Source organism: Lissotriton vulgaris, chromosome 6 (assembly GCF_964263255.1).
Source record: "Lissotriton vulgaris chromosome 6, aLisVul1.2, whole genome shotgun sequence".
In the NCBI taxonomy this organism is placed as follows: domain Eukaryota; kingdom Metazoa; phylum Chordata; class Amphibia; order Caudata; family Salamandridae; genus Lissotriton; species Lissotriton vulgaris.
Window position 1 is genome coordinate 650,032,688 of NC_141694.1, and position 12,300 is coordinate 650,044,987.

The 12,300-nt window shown below is 51.9% G+C and overlaps 1 protein-coding gene across 1 annotated transcript in view; it reads left to right on the plus strand.

Moving 5' to 3' along the window:
• The window catches only part of MDN1 (midasin AAA ATPase 1), a 2,142,100-nt gene that overhangs the window by 1,529,049 nt on the left and 600,751 nt on the right, over positions 1-12,300 (plus strand). Inside the window, exons 72-73 of the mRNA XM_086926648.1 lie at positions 3,238-3,311; positions 6,123-6,318. Of these exons, the coding sequence (XP_086782774.1) occupies positions 3,238-3,311; positions 6,123-6,318 (270 nt within the window). The remainder of the gene's footprint in view (positions 1-3,237; positions 3,312-6,122; positions 6,319-12,300) is intronic.

A 12,300-nucleotide genomic window follows, 5' to 3' on the forward strand; every position in this document is an offset into this window, starting at 1 on the left:
GGGCGGACAAACTCAGCCGTCGGTGCATGATGGATCACGAATGGCGTCTGAACTCGGACGTGGCGCAAGGTCTCTTTCAGCAGTGGGGAGAGCCTTGGTTAGATCTATTCGCCACAGAAGAGAACGCGCAATGTCATCAGTTCTGCGCGTTGGAATTTCCAAGGCGGCACTCGCTCGGAGACGCTTTTCGTCGCGAGTGGAGCTGCGGTCTGTTGTACGCCTTTCCGCCTATACCACTTCTGCCCAGAGTGCTGAAGAAGATCAGGCGCGACCGGGCCCAGGTTATCATTGTGGCTCCGGACTGGGCACGAAGATACTGGTATCCCGAGCTACTCAGCATGTCAGTCGATCCCCCGATTCGTCTGCCTCTTCGGGAGGACCTTCTGTCGCAGCAGCAGGGGACGGTCCTGCACCCGAACCGGTCCAGTCTCCACCTACAAGCTTGGAGATTGAGCGGCGGCAGTTGAGGCCATTTGACTTGCCTCCTGAAGTCTGTGATATCATTCTGGCAGCCAGGCGTCCCTCCACAAAGTCGGTATACGCCTGCCGGTGGAACAGATTTGTGGCATGGTGCACAGCAAAGGCTGTGGATCCTCTCTCTGCACCCCTTTCGGAAGTGCTGCTCTTTCTTCTTTCCCTTGCCCAGCAGGGCTCTGCCCTGTGCACTCTTAAAGGGTACCTTTCTGCTCTATCGGCCTTCTTGAGGCTACCAGATCAACCTTCTTTATTCAAGTCCTCTATTGTAAGTAGATTTCTGAAGGGCATCACGCACATGTTCCCTCCTGTTCCCTTCGTGATGCCCCAGTGGGACTTGAATCTTGTTCTCACTTATCTGATGTGTGCTCCCTTTGAGCCACTTCATAACTGTCCTCTTCGTCTCCTTACTCTGAAGACTGCCTTCCTGGTTGCCATCACCTCTGCCAGGAGAGTGAGTGAGCTCCAGGCTCTTTCTTCTTCTCCACCTTTCCTGTCTGTTCATCCTGACAAGGTGGTGTTACGTACACGACCTTCCTTTCTGCCCAAGGTTGTCACAGCCTTCCACATCGGGCAGTCCATTACCTTGCCCACTTTCTTTCCGCCTCCGCATCCCTCGAAAGAGGAAGAGAGGCTCCACCGCCTGGATCCAAAACGTGCGCTCTCCTACTACCTAGATCGCACACGCCAATTCCGGGTGGATGACCAACTCTTCGTTGGTTACGTGGGCGCAAAGAAGGGTAAGGCGGTGCACAAGAGGACCATCTCTAGGTGGATCATCTTGTGCATCCAAGCATGTTACTCCATGGCGAGGAAGGAGCCCCCGGCTGGATTGCGGGCTCACTCCACTCGGGCCACGGCAACGACAACTGCTCTGGGCCGAGGTGTCCCCCTGCAGGACATTTGCCAGGCAGCCACGTGGGCCTCGCTGCACACGTTCGCAAGACACTACTGCCTGGACAGTCAAGTCCGGAGGGATGGCTTCTTTGGCCGTTCCGTCCTCCAGGACTTTCTGGTGTGATATTGGTTCGCAGACCCACCACCGGGGTTGGTATTGCTGGGATATCTATTCTATGGTAAGGAATCTATCACTAACGTGTCTCTTTCAGATGCACAAGTTACTACTTGTGTAACGATATATCTGTAAGAGACATTAGTTAGTGATAGATTCCTTACCGACCCACCCATCCTCCCCGTTCTGCGAACCGATATCTAGGGTTAAGGTCATCCCCTTTCAGGGCCCTAGTTTCATGGCACCAGTGTTAGTTCTATCATGGCTCTGCGTATCTGGCGCGGAAAAGCTGTGTGTCAGAACTGACGTCAGCGCGCATGGCGCCGTCTAAGTACTCCGACTACGTCATCCCGGCGCTCACGACGCCGACGACGGATGCGGAGCCGCAGACGACGCCTACCGGCGTGCAGGGGTATTGCTACGCAAAAGTTTCCGGATCCAGTCTGACGCCTGGGGATATTCTAAGGTAAGGAATCTATCACTAACTAATGTCTCTTACAGATATATCGTTACACAAGTAGTAACTTGTGCTTATAAACCAGTAAGCAAACTGTTTGCATAATTGTACTATCAATTGACTGTGTTTTTATTATATCACATAATGTTATTTTAATCCATCTAAATCAGTTAAAAAAAATCACCATGGATGATCTGAAATAAATTATTAAAATACGTGTGAAATTGTGAAAGGTGACGCCATTGGAGAAATGTAGTTAATGAACATTAGCTTTTCCCTTTAATCCTTCCGTGTTCTGATTTTATTATTGATTTAATCTCTGTTAAATCTTGGTGCAGCTTTACACTGTTAGTTGCTAATGTTCTGTTTGTTGGGACACACATCCTGTGCATGGGTTTGTAAACATTTGCCGCTCTTCGCTCTGGAGAAGTGTGGCTCAATGATTAGAGCGGCAGACCCTGATGCAGAGGTCTGGCCCGGGACCAGGGTTCAATTCCCGACGCGGCAGGGTCTTGGGCTCAATGTCCGCGGACTCGATAATTCTCGCCTCGGTGCCTACTCTAATCATGGGTCCCACTCTGCAACTCTGGGCAATAGCTTGCTTAATCTCCACAACGGCCCGAAAGCGCTGGGATGCCTGGCCTCACCTTGGGGGTGCCCAGTAGGGAGCATCTCGCAGGGAAAGCCAGGACGGGTTCCACAGCGGTATACAGCGCCAGGATGCCTGTCAGGTGATAGTGCGCTTTACAAGTATACACACACATTCTGCCTGTTAAGTGTTTCTGCATAACCCTGTGAGGTTTTTTCACCAATGAACCCGACAATCTGCAACCCAAATGATGGTCTTAAACATTCAACATTGTGCATCTTCAGCACAGCTATGCTTTGTACTTGAGAATATCAAAGGGGTGTACCTCCAACCTCAGTGACGGTGTGTAATTGGTAGCTGGTGACAGCGATTTTAGTTCACATGTACGAGCCTTTATACTTGTTTTTGCCAATAGAAGGTCTGAAGTCTTATCTGTGTATGTGTTTTCCCTCTTTTGTATTATTATTAGTTATTCATTGGAAGTTGTGTGCATTGCTGTACCAAATAATGGGGTTCCTTATAGGTTGCCCTAAAAGCATCAGATCTGTACTTTCAAGTGACAGGTCTATTAAAGGACAATGTAAAAATATTCTTGTTCCACCCACAGCTTATTCTTTTAGTTTTCATTGGGTAATTAGTGTGTTTCAATCAAATCATGTAGTTTCTAATTAAATTTAGTATTTACCGAACTGTATTCTTTTACAGGATTTTGTAAAAATCTCCAAGTGGAATGATGTCAGTTTCTGGTCAATAAAACAGTCCGTGGAAAAGACCCACAGGTATAAATGTATTTAAATTGTTTTTCTTTAGTGTCAACTCACCAGTTGGTATTAGAGTGCTTTGCCTGTAACATTACCTGATTGTACATGATAAGCTTATAACAACTTCATTCAGAATTCTAACAGCTGGTCCGGGAGTTCAGAACGGAGGGATAGGTGGGAGGTAGAGATAGGAGACCTTGTGGTAGTGTGGTAAATATTTAATTACCGTCCTAATTTCTATGCAGGTAAGTACTTAAAATAAAATAACTCAATCGGAAAGAAAGACGCAGAGTCCGTGGTGTTAGAGTTCTTAGGGGTTTTATTCCTTCAAAAGGAATGGTTCTAGAACCGGATATCGGATTCCTGACACCACTGGGGTTCAGGAAGGGATAGAGCATACTTTATTGACAATACATAACTTTTATACTTAATGCACATAATGAAAATCAATGCAGAAGGCGTAACGGCTGAGAGAAACAAGATAAGAACACACACGTGTTAGCAATACGTAATCAGAAGGCGTGAACTAGGGCGTGTACAGAGGTGTGTGCTAGAAGACGTCATATGAAAGTGTCACAAGTGGGTGGGTACATAGCAGAATCTTGCAATGTCAGCAGAAATCTGAAGTCTGGATGCGCGCGCAGCTGCATGACGTGTGACTGACGTAAAGCTGGAGGGTGCAGGGGACTTGACATTTACACTAGAGGAAAGAGACAGAAGTCTGGCATGTCAGGTCAACTCGTACCTATATCATATCTGATATCTGATGTTTGGGAACCATATTATCTAGAGGGAAAGGTCTCTTGGGCAGAGGCTATCCTATACTGACTATGAATGCGTGCATATGTGCTTACGTGTCTGTGTGTAGAGCGAGGGGGTCATGGGCCTACCATGATGGCGGGAGCTATGAATTACTTGCATGGAGACAGAGAGGCCGGGCCCTTTGCTCTGCAGCCGGGGATTTGTTTATCTATTCTGCTGGACTGGAATGTGTTTTCGGGAAGCTGAGCTTGGCTATACTGATAGCATGAAGGTAAAATACTGTCTTTGGCAGGCGGGCAGGCCGAGCCAGGCTCCGCTTGCCTCGCAGGGAGTAGGACAGAGTTCACGGGTGGGGGCATCCCACGTTGCAGTTTCAGGAGGCAGAGATGCTTTTGAAAAGAAGCTCGATGACAGAAAACAGGGCCTAGCTCGCACAGAGCCAGGAATACGTGAAAGTGCACCATACAAAGACGGTGGCAAGGCATATTTAGGAACGGAATATCCGACCCATTCAGGGTGGGTCTAAAAGAGGACATGTTAACGTTGGACGCAAATGTATTTGCGTCTTCATAGCTGGCACAGGAGGGAAGTTACATGCACTTTAAACTCGTGCATGGAGACGGTGGGGTACACGTTAGGGAACATTTCTTGACCATAAAATTTATATTTCCTCAGTAGATCACTATTATAGCATCTGCTAGTACAATGTACTACATCTCAAAAGCCTTCCAATCTGTGTACAATTGACTTCTATATGTATAACGTTTTGTGAAATTTGTGTTTCCTTAGGTGGACTTATATATGTCCTGAAAGTTGTTAGTTAAGGTATGTAGTGAGTAGAGAGGTTTTCTTTTTTTGAGGAAGGAAAGGATATCAGGCACTGTTCTTGTATGGATTGGGTGGGTATTCAAAATTCTTGGTGTTGGTCCAGAGAAGGATTGTCTTTAGCTTGCATTAGTTGGAATTTAGCGTTTCCAAAGTGAGATTCTTTACTATGGTATTCTATTATGACACCTTAGATTTTGAGCAAAACTAATGTGTAACTAGGCCTGTCTAGATACAGTGCTTTGTTAAATAGAAGAGGTTGAGTTTGATTCTAGCTTCTAGGAGAAGCCAGTGAACATCTTTTAAGACTGGTAAATGTGGTCATATTTTCTTTTGTGAATGGCCAATCATGCTCTGGAAATCGTGACTGCTTTGATGGGTAGACCATATGTATTTAAAGCAGTGGAAAGAATGTGACATAAGCCTACCAAGATTAAGGGCCATGTGTATCAAGACTTTTTCCCGTTTGCAATCGGGCCAATTCTCAGAATCGGCCCGTTTGCAAATTGGAAAAAGCCTTTTGGGATGTGTCATCCATCCCAAAAGGCCACCGCAAAATAGAGAATTGCAAAATTTGCGATTCTCTATTTAGTGAATGCAATTAAGAAATTGCAAATTGCGATTCCTTAGATGCAATTCTGGAAGCACCAGAAATTTGCTATTTGGCCTTAAGGAATTCCAAATTACCACCAACTTCAAGTTGGTGGTAATTTGCGATTTTCTTTAAAAAAGCACTTTTTTGATTTTTTAAAAGAGCCATATGTCGCACATACATGCCCTTAGGGCATATATGTGCGCAAAATGTGCATGCATGCATATTTCAGGGGTGCAACAAGGTGTCCTTTTGGCACCCTTGCAACCTTGAAATTGCATTCTCAATTTGCGATTCTCTAATTGGTAATTTCAAATTGAGAATGTCTTCCCATGCATTCCTATGGGCCTCCTAGCCCATAGGAATAAATTGGAAGGTGTTCCTAATTTGCGAAACTCAATTTGCGATTCGCAAATCAGGAATATGTAGGATTCACAACATTTCGAGCAAATCCTACATACATTGCATTTTGCGATTCTCTAATTGCGATTCGCTAAGAATCGCAATTTGAGAAGCGCAAAACTTTTTTGATACATATGGCCCATAGTGTGCATGATCATTTAATTTTCCAGCTATGCAATTGAAGGAATGTTTTTTGGCTCCCTCTTTGTGTATGAAATGTTGTATTTATTCTTTACTGCATTGTTTAGAACGCTGTTTAAGTACATGAAGAAGTTTGAAGCATCGTTGTGTGAACCCTGTCGCCCTGCTTTGGCGGAGAGCACTAAGGAGGAACAATTTGATTGCTTGGGAAAGCAGGAAGAGGCAGATGGAAAAGAAATGAAGGTCCAGCGGCTGAACAGCTTACTGAAAACATCCATAACAACTAAATCAGACGTCATCCAGGTATCACCTATATATACCATTTAAAGTAGCTAAAGATCTCAGAAATTAATGTAACTCTTCTTCTGAAACTTGTATTTGGCTGTCCAGGGAAGGCTTTACATTTCTTCATCCTAAAATAAAGTATGTTATGCTGTTTCAGGTTGTGCCATGGAAGTTCAATTAACTTGTTTCAGTTATGTTATATGAACTTGTAATGCGCTCACCTACTCCAAAGAGGGTCCCGGCACGAGCCAGAGAGGAAAGAGCATGGAGAGGTTACACAAACAAATGAGTTTGCAGATTTTTCTTGAAAAGGCGAAGGTCTTGAATGCTACGAAGGGCAAAAGGAAGTTAGTTCCAGGCAGATGATGCTCTAACAGCAAGCGAGCAGCCCCCCATCCTTGAGAGCTTAAATCGGGGGCATATGAGCCAGAAGCTTAGAAGAACGGAGATGCCTGGCGGGGGAATAGAACATAAAGATCTGAAAGAAACACGTTAGTGTTAGATTCCTTACCTTAGAATATCCCCAGGCGTCAGTCTGGATCCGGAAACTTTTGCGTAGCAGTACCCCTGCGCGTCGGTAGGCGTCGTCTGCAGGCGTCCCCTGCGGCTCCGCGTCCGTCGTTGGCGTCGTGCGCCGTGATGACGTCGCTGGAGTATATAGACGCCGCCTCCGCGCGCTGACGTCAGTTCTTCTTTTTTCCGCGCCAGTGGACGCAGATCTGAAGAGCAGTACTCCGGTCTTTGACCAAGTTTTTTCGAATTATTATCACTTTGTGCCTGTTAGGATGCCTGGGTTCAAGCACTGTGATGACTGTGAGCGCACGATGTCGGTCACAGACCATCACCGCCTCTGTCTCCGGTGTCTGGGCCCCGACCACGACGTGGACTCCTGCGTCGACTGCCGGGCCCTCACCAGCAAGGCTAGACGGGAGCGGTCCCGCAAGCTACTGGAGCTCCGGGTGTCGGCCCCACGTCGGGACCGGGAGCGGTCCCGGTCCGGCCGGAGGTCGAGAGAGCGTTCGAGGGAGCGGTCGCGGGGCCGCGCCGAGCGTTCCGGAAGTCAACACCACTCGTCATCCTCGTCAGGTAAGAAACACAAGAAGTCGGGGCGTCGTCATCGTACCCCCGACTCCCCCCGACGCTCGCGCGATGCGGCCGGGGGTTCGGGTGACCCCAACCCCGCGGCTCCGCGAGAGTCGCCGGCGCGGCCTGCCCCATACCCTCAGGTCCCTGGGCACGGTGCGACGCCTGAGGAGATAGAGGCGTTCCTCATGGCCATGAGGGCCCTGTCTCCTCCGGCAGGTTCCACGGCGCCTGCGGGCCCAGTGAACCCGTCCGGGGGCCCTAGCGGTTCTGTTGACCCTACCTCGACGCCGTCGGATGTTCCGATTCCGGCGCCGCCGGCGGCGCCGATCCCGGCGCCGCTAGGGCCTTCGGGGTCGACGCCGGATGGACGCCCATCCAACCCGGCGCCGATTCCATCGGGGTTGCCCGCGGCTCCGCCTCCGCGCGACGCCGGTTCCTCGGTGCCGGCTTCGGGCGGCACTGGGGCTCCGGCGCCGGCTCCGGGCGGCGCCGTCCCCTTACCTTCGCCGACGCCGGACGCGGGGCCGGACGGGCGTCGCTCGACGCCGGTCCCGGCGCCGATGGGGCCCATGAACCCCGAGGAGCCGGTCTACATCGTTGACTCCGAATACGGAGAAGATGAAGAGTTCGGTGAAGGTTGGGAGGGGTCCGAGGACCCTCTGTCACGCGAGTGCCAGTATGACCCGGACTGGACAGGTGACTTGGGGGATGCCAGTGGTCTGGACGACTCTCCTAACCCTGGTCTGATCTCTCCTCCAACCGTGGCATCGGTGGAGGGAGCTGCATATTCTGTGGTGCTGATGAGGGCTGCCAAGGCCTTACACCTTGAGCTCCCCGTCGCGGCCGTGAGGCCTAACATCCTTTCCGAGGTCTTCAAACCGCAGTCATGCCCACAGGAGCCACTGCTGCCGTTTAATGAAGCCTTGTCGGACGTTCTGTTGGGCACGTGGTCCAGGCCCGCTTCAGGTTCGCCTGTTGATCGGAACGTGGCCAGGCGCCACCGTCCTTGTCCGGACGACCCCAAGTTCCTGTCTACCCACCCCACTCCTGAGAGTCTGGTGATCCAGGCCTCGACCTCCCAGTCCGCATTCCCGTCGGCCCCGCCCGACCGGGAATCCAAGAGGTATGACCAATTTGGCAATAAGGTCTTCTCGTCCATTAGTTTGGGCCTGCGGTCTTGCAACACCGCCTGCCTCTTGGGCCGCTACACCCACTCTGTGTGGGATACGGTCGCGGAACTGCTGCCAGAATGCCCCATGGAGGTGCGGGCAAAGCTCGGTCAGGCTGTGGCTGAGGGCCGAGATGCAGCGAAGTATTCGATACGGTGTGGTCTTGATACGACCGACTCGCTAGGCAGAGCTATGTCAACGACGGTAGCGATTCGTCGCCACGCCTGGCTGAGATCCGCCAATTTTTCGGCAGATGTCCAGAGTACATTGATGGACATGCCGTTTGATGGCTGTCACCTGTTCGGTGACAAGGCGGACCACGCGCTGGAACGCTTCAAGGACTCCAGGGTCACGGCCAAGTCCTTGGGTCTCTCGACCCAGCGTCAGCAACCGGGTTCGTTTCGCCCCTTTCGTGGCCAAGGAAGGGGCGCCCCCACACGTGCTGCCAGCCACGCGCCGCAACAATCCTTTCAACGCGGTGGCGGCCGTGGAAACCGCTGTGGTGGCGGTCGGGGACAACGGCGGGGTCAGACCACACCCTCCCCCGCAGCATCTACCCCAAAATCCTCCTAGTCCGTGCTTTCGGCCCCATGTGACGCCAGTGGGTGGCAGGGTTCGCCATCACCACGCTCACTGGCGCACGATCACTTCGGACAGGTGGGTGCTGCAAATTGTCCGAAGGGGCTACTCCCTCCCCTTCGAGACCTCTCCTCCAGCCATGCCACCGCAGAAGCACCGTGTGTCGGGGGACCACTTGACACTTCTGCAGGAGGAAGTTACGGCCCTCTTGGCCAAGGGGGCCATCGAGCGCGTTCCTGGGCCAGAAGTAGGGCGTGGTTGTTATTCCCACTACTTTCTGGTACCCAAGAAGGACAAGAGGGGCCTACGTCCTATCTTGGATCTAAGGAACGTCAACGGCTTCCTCCGGAAGGAGAAGTTCAAGATGTTGACGTTAGCTCAGGTCTTGGCTGCTCTAGACCCACAAGACTGGATGGTAGCGTTGGACTTGCAGGACGCCTATTTTCACATCCCCGTCCTGCCGGCCCACCGGCGTTACCTGCGGTTCACGGTAGGCCTGGAGCACTTTCAGTTTATCGTGCTCCCCTTCGGCCTTACCAGCGCCCCACGGGTGTTCACAAAGGTGATGGCGGTGGTCGCAGCCCATCTGCGCAGGTTAGGGATTTCAGTCTTCCCCTACCTAGACGACTGGTTGTTGAAGGCGGGCTCGCCCCAGACAGTCGTTCACCACCTTCAGATGACGGCAGACCTCTTGCACGACCTGGGGTTCTCCATCAATGTGCCGAAATCACACCTGTGTCCCTCTCAAAAGCTCCTTTTCATCGGAGCGGTTCTGGACTCGGCGCAGTTTCGGGTTTATCCTCCGGAACGGCGGGTTCGGGATATTCAGGCTTTGATTCCCATCTTCCAGCCGCTATCCCGAGTTTCGGTCAGGTTGACGCTGCGGCTGCTGGGACTGATGGCTTCCTGCATCCTTCTGGTGCATCACGCCCGGTGGCGGATGCGGGCTCTGCAGTGGGACCTGAAGTTTCAGTGGGCCCAGCATCAGGGCAACTTGTCCGACCACGTCTTGATCTCGGAGGGCACTGCGAGACAACTGCAGTGGTGGCTTACGGACCGCGATTGGGTCAGGGGCAGGTCCCTCTCCCTTCCCCAACCGGAGCACGTTGTCGTGACGGACGCGTCCCTCCAGGGCTGGGGTGGCCACTTGGGAGAGGCAGAGATCAGAGGCATCTGGTCTCCGGTGGAGTCCCGGCTCCATATCAACCTGTTGGAGCTGCGGGCGATTCGTCTGGCACTGAAGGCATTCCTCCCCTTTGTCAACGGGAGTGTAGTGCAGGTGTTCACCGACAACACCACCGCCATGTGGTACTGCAACAAACAGGGCGGAGTGGGGTCGTGGACCCTTTGCCAGGAGGCTCTGCGCCTCTGGCAATGGCTGGAACGTCAGGGCGTGACTCTGACGGTTCAACACCTGGCAGGTTCTCTGAACGCCAGGGCGGACGAACTCAGCCGTCGGTGCTCGATGGATCACGAATGGCGTCTGAACTCGGACGTGGCGCAAGGCATCTTTCTGCAATGGGGAGAGCCTTGGTTAGATCTATTCGCCACAGAAGAGAACGCGCAATGTCATCAGTTCTGCGCGTTGGAGTTTCCAAGACGGCACTCGCACGGCGACGCCTTTCGGCGCGAGTGGAGTTGCGGTCTGTTATACGCCTTTCCGCCTATACCACTTCTGCCCAGAGTGCTGAAGAAGATCAGGCGCGACCGGGCCCAAGTTATCCTTGTGGCTCCGGACTGGGCTCGAAGGTATTGGTATCCCGAGCTACTCAGCATGTCAGTCGGTCCCCCGATCCGCCTGCCCCTTCAGGAGGACCTTCTGTCGCAGCAGCAGGGGACGGTCCTCCACCCGAACCTGTCCAGTCTCCACCTCCATGCTTGGAGATTGAGCGGCGGCAGTTGAGGCCTTTTGACTTGCCTCCTGAAGTCTGTGATGTTATTCTGGCAGCCAGGCGTCCCTCCACTAAGTCGGTATACGCCTGTCGGTGGAACAGATTTGTGGCATGGTGCACAGCAAAGGCTGTGGATCCTCTTTCTGCCCCTCTTTCTGAGGTTCTTCTGTTTCTTCTTTCTCTTGCCCAGCAGGGCTCTGCTCTGGGCACTATCAAGGGCTACCTTTCTGCCCTTTCAGCCTTTTTGAGGCTTCCTGATCAACCTTCTTTGTTCAAATCCCCGATTGTAACTCGATTCTTGAAAGGCATCACTCACATGTTTCCACCTGTTCCGTTTGTGATGCCTCAGTGGGATTTGAACCTGGTTCTGACCTTTCTAATGTGTGCTCCCTTTGAGCCCCTTCATTCTTGTCCTCTCCGTCTCCTGACTTTAAAGACGGCTTTCCTGGTTGCCATCACCTCTGCCAGGAGAGTGAGTGAGCTCCAGGCTCTTTCTGTCCAACCTCCTTTCCTGTCCATTCATCCTGATAAGGTGGTTCTGAGGACTAGACCTTCTTTCCTGCCCAAGGTTGTTTCGGCCTTTCACATTGGGCAGTCCATCACCCTCCCTTCCTTCTTCCCGCCTCCGCATCCTTCAAAGGATGAAGAGCGGCTCCATCGTCTGGACCCAAAACGTGCGCTTTCATTTTACATGGATCGCACACGCCAGTTCCGGGTGGATGACCAACTGTTTGTTGGCTACGTGGGTGCGAAGAAGGGACGGGCGGTCTGTAAACGAACCATCTCTCGATGGGTCGTCCTCTGCATCAAAGCGTGCTACTCTTTGGCTCGGAAGGAGCCTCCTGTTGGGCTGAGGGCCCATTCCACTCGGGCCACGGCGGCTACCACTGCCCTGGGCCGGGGAGTCCCCTTGCAGGACATTTGCCAAGCGGCTACGTGGGCCTCACTGCACACCTTTGCGAGGCACTACTGCCTGGACAGTCAAGTCCGGAGGGATGGCTTCTTTGGCCGTTCTGTCCTCCAGGACTTTCTGGTGTAGTATTGTATTGGTTCGCAGACCCACCACCGGGGTTGGTATTGCTGGGGTATGTATTCTAAGGTAAGGAATCTAACACTAACGTGTTTCTTTCAGATGAACAAGTTACTTACCTTCGGTAACGATATATCTGTAAGAAACATTAGTTAGTGTTAGATTCCTTACCGAACCCACCCATCCTCCCCGTTCTGCGAACTGATACCTAGGGTTAAGGACATCCCTTTCAGGGCCCTAGTTT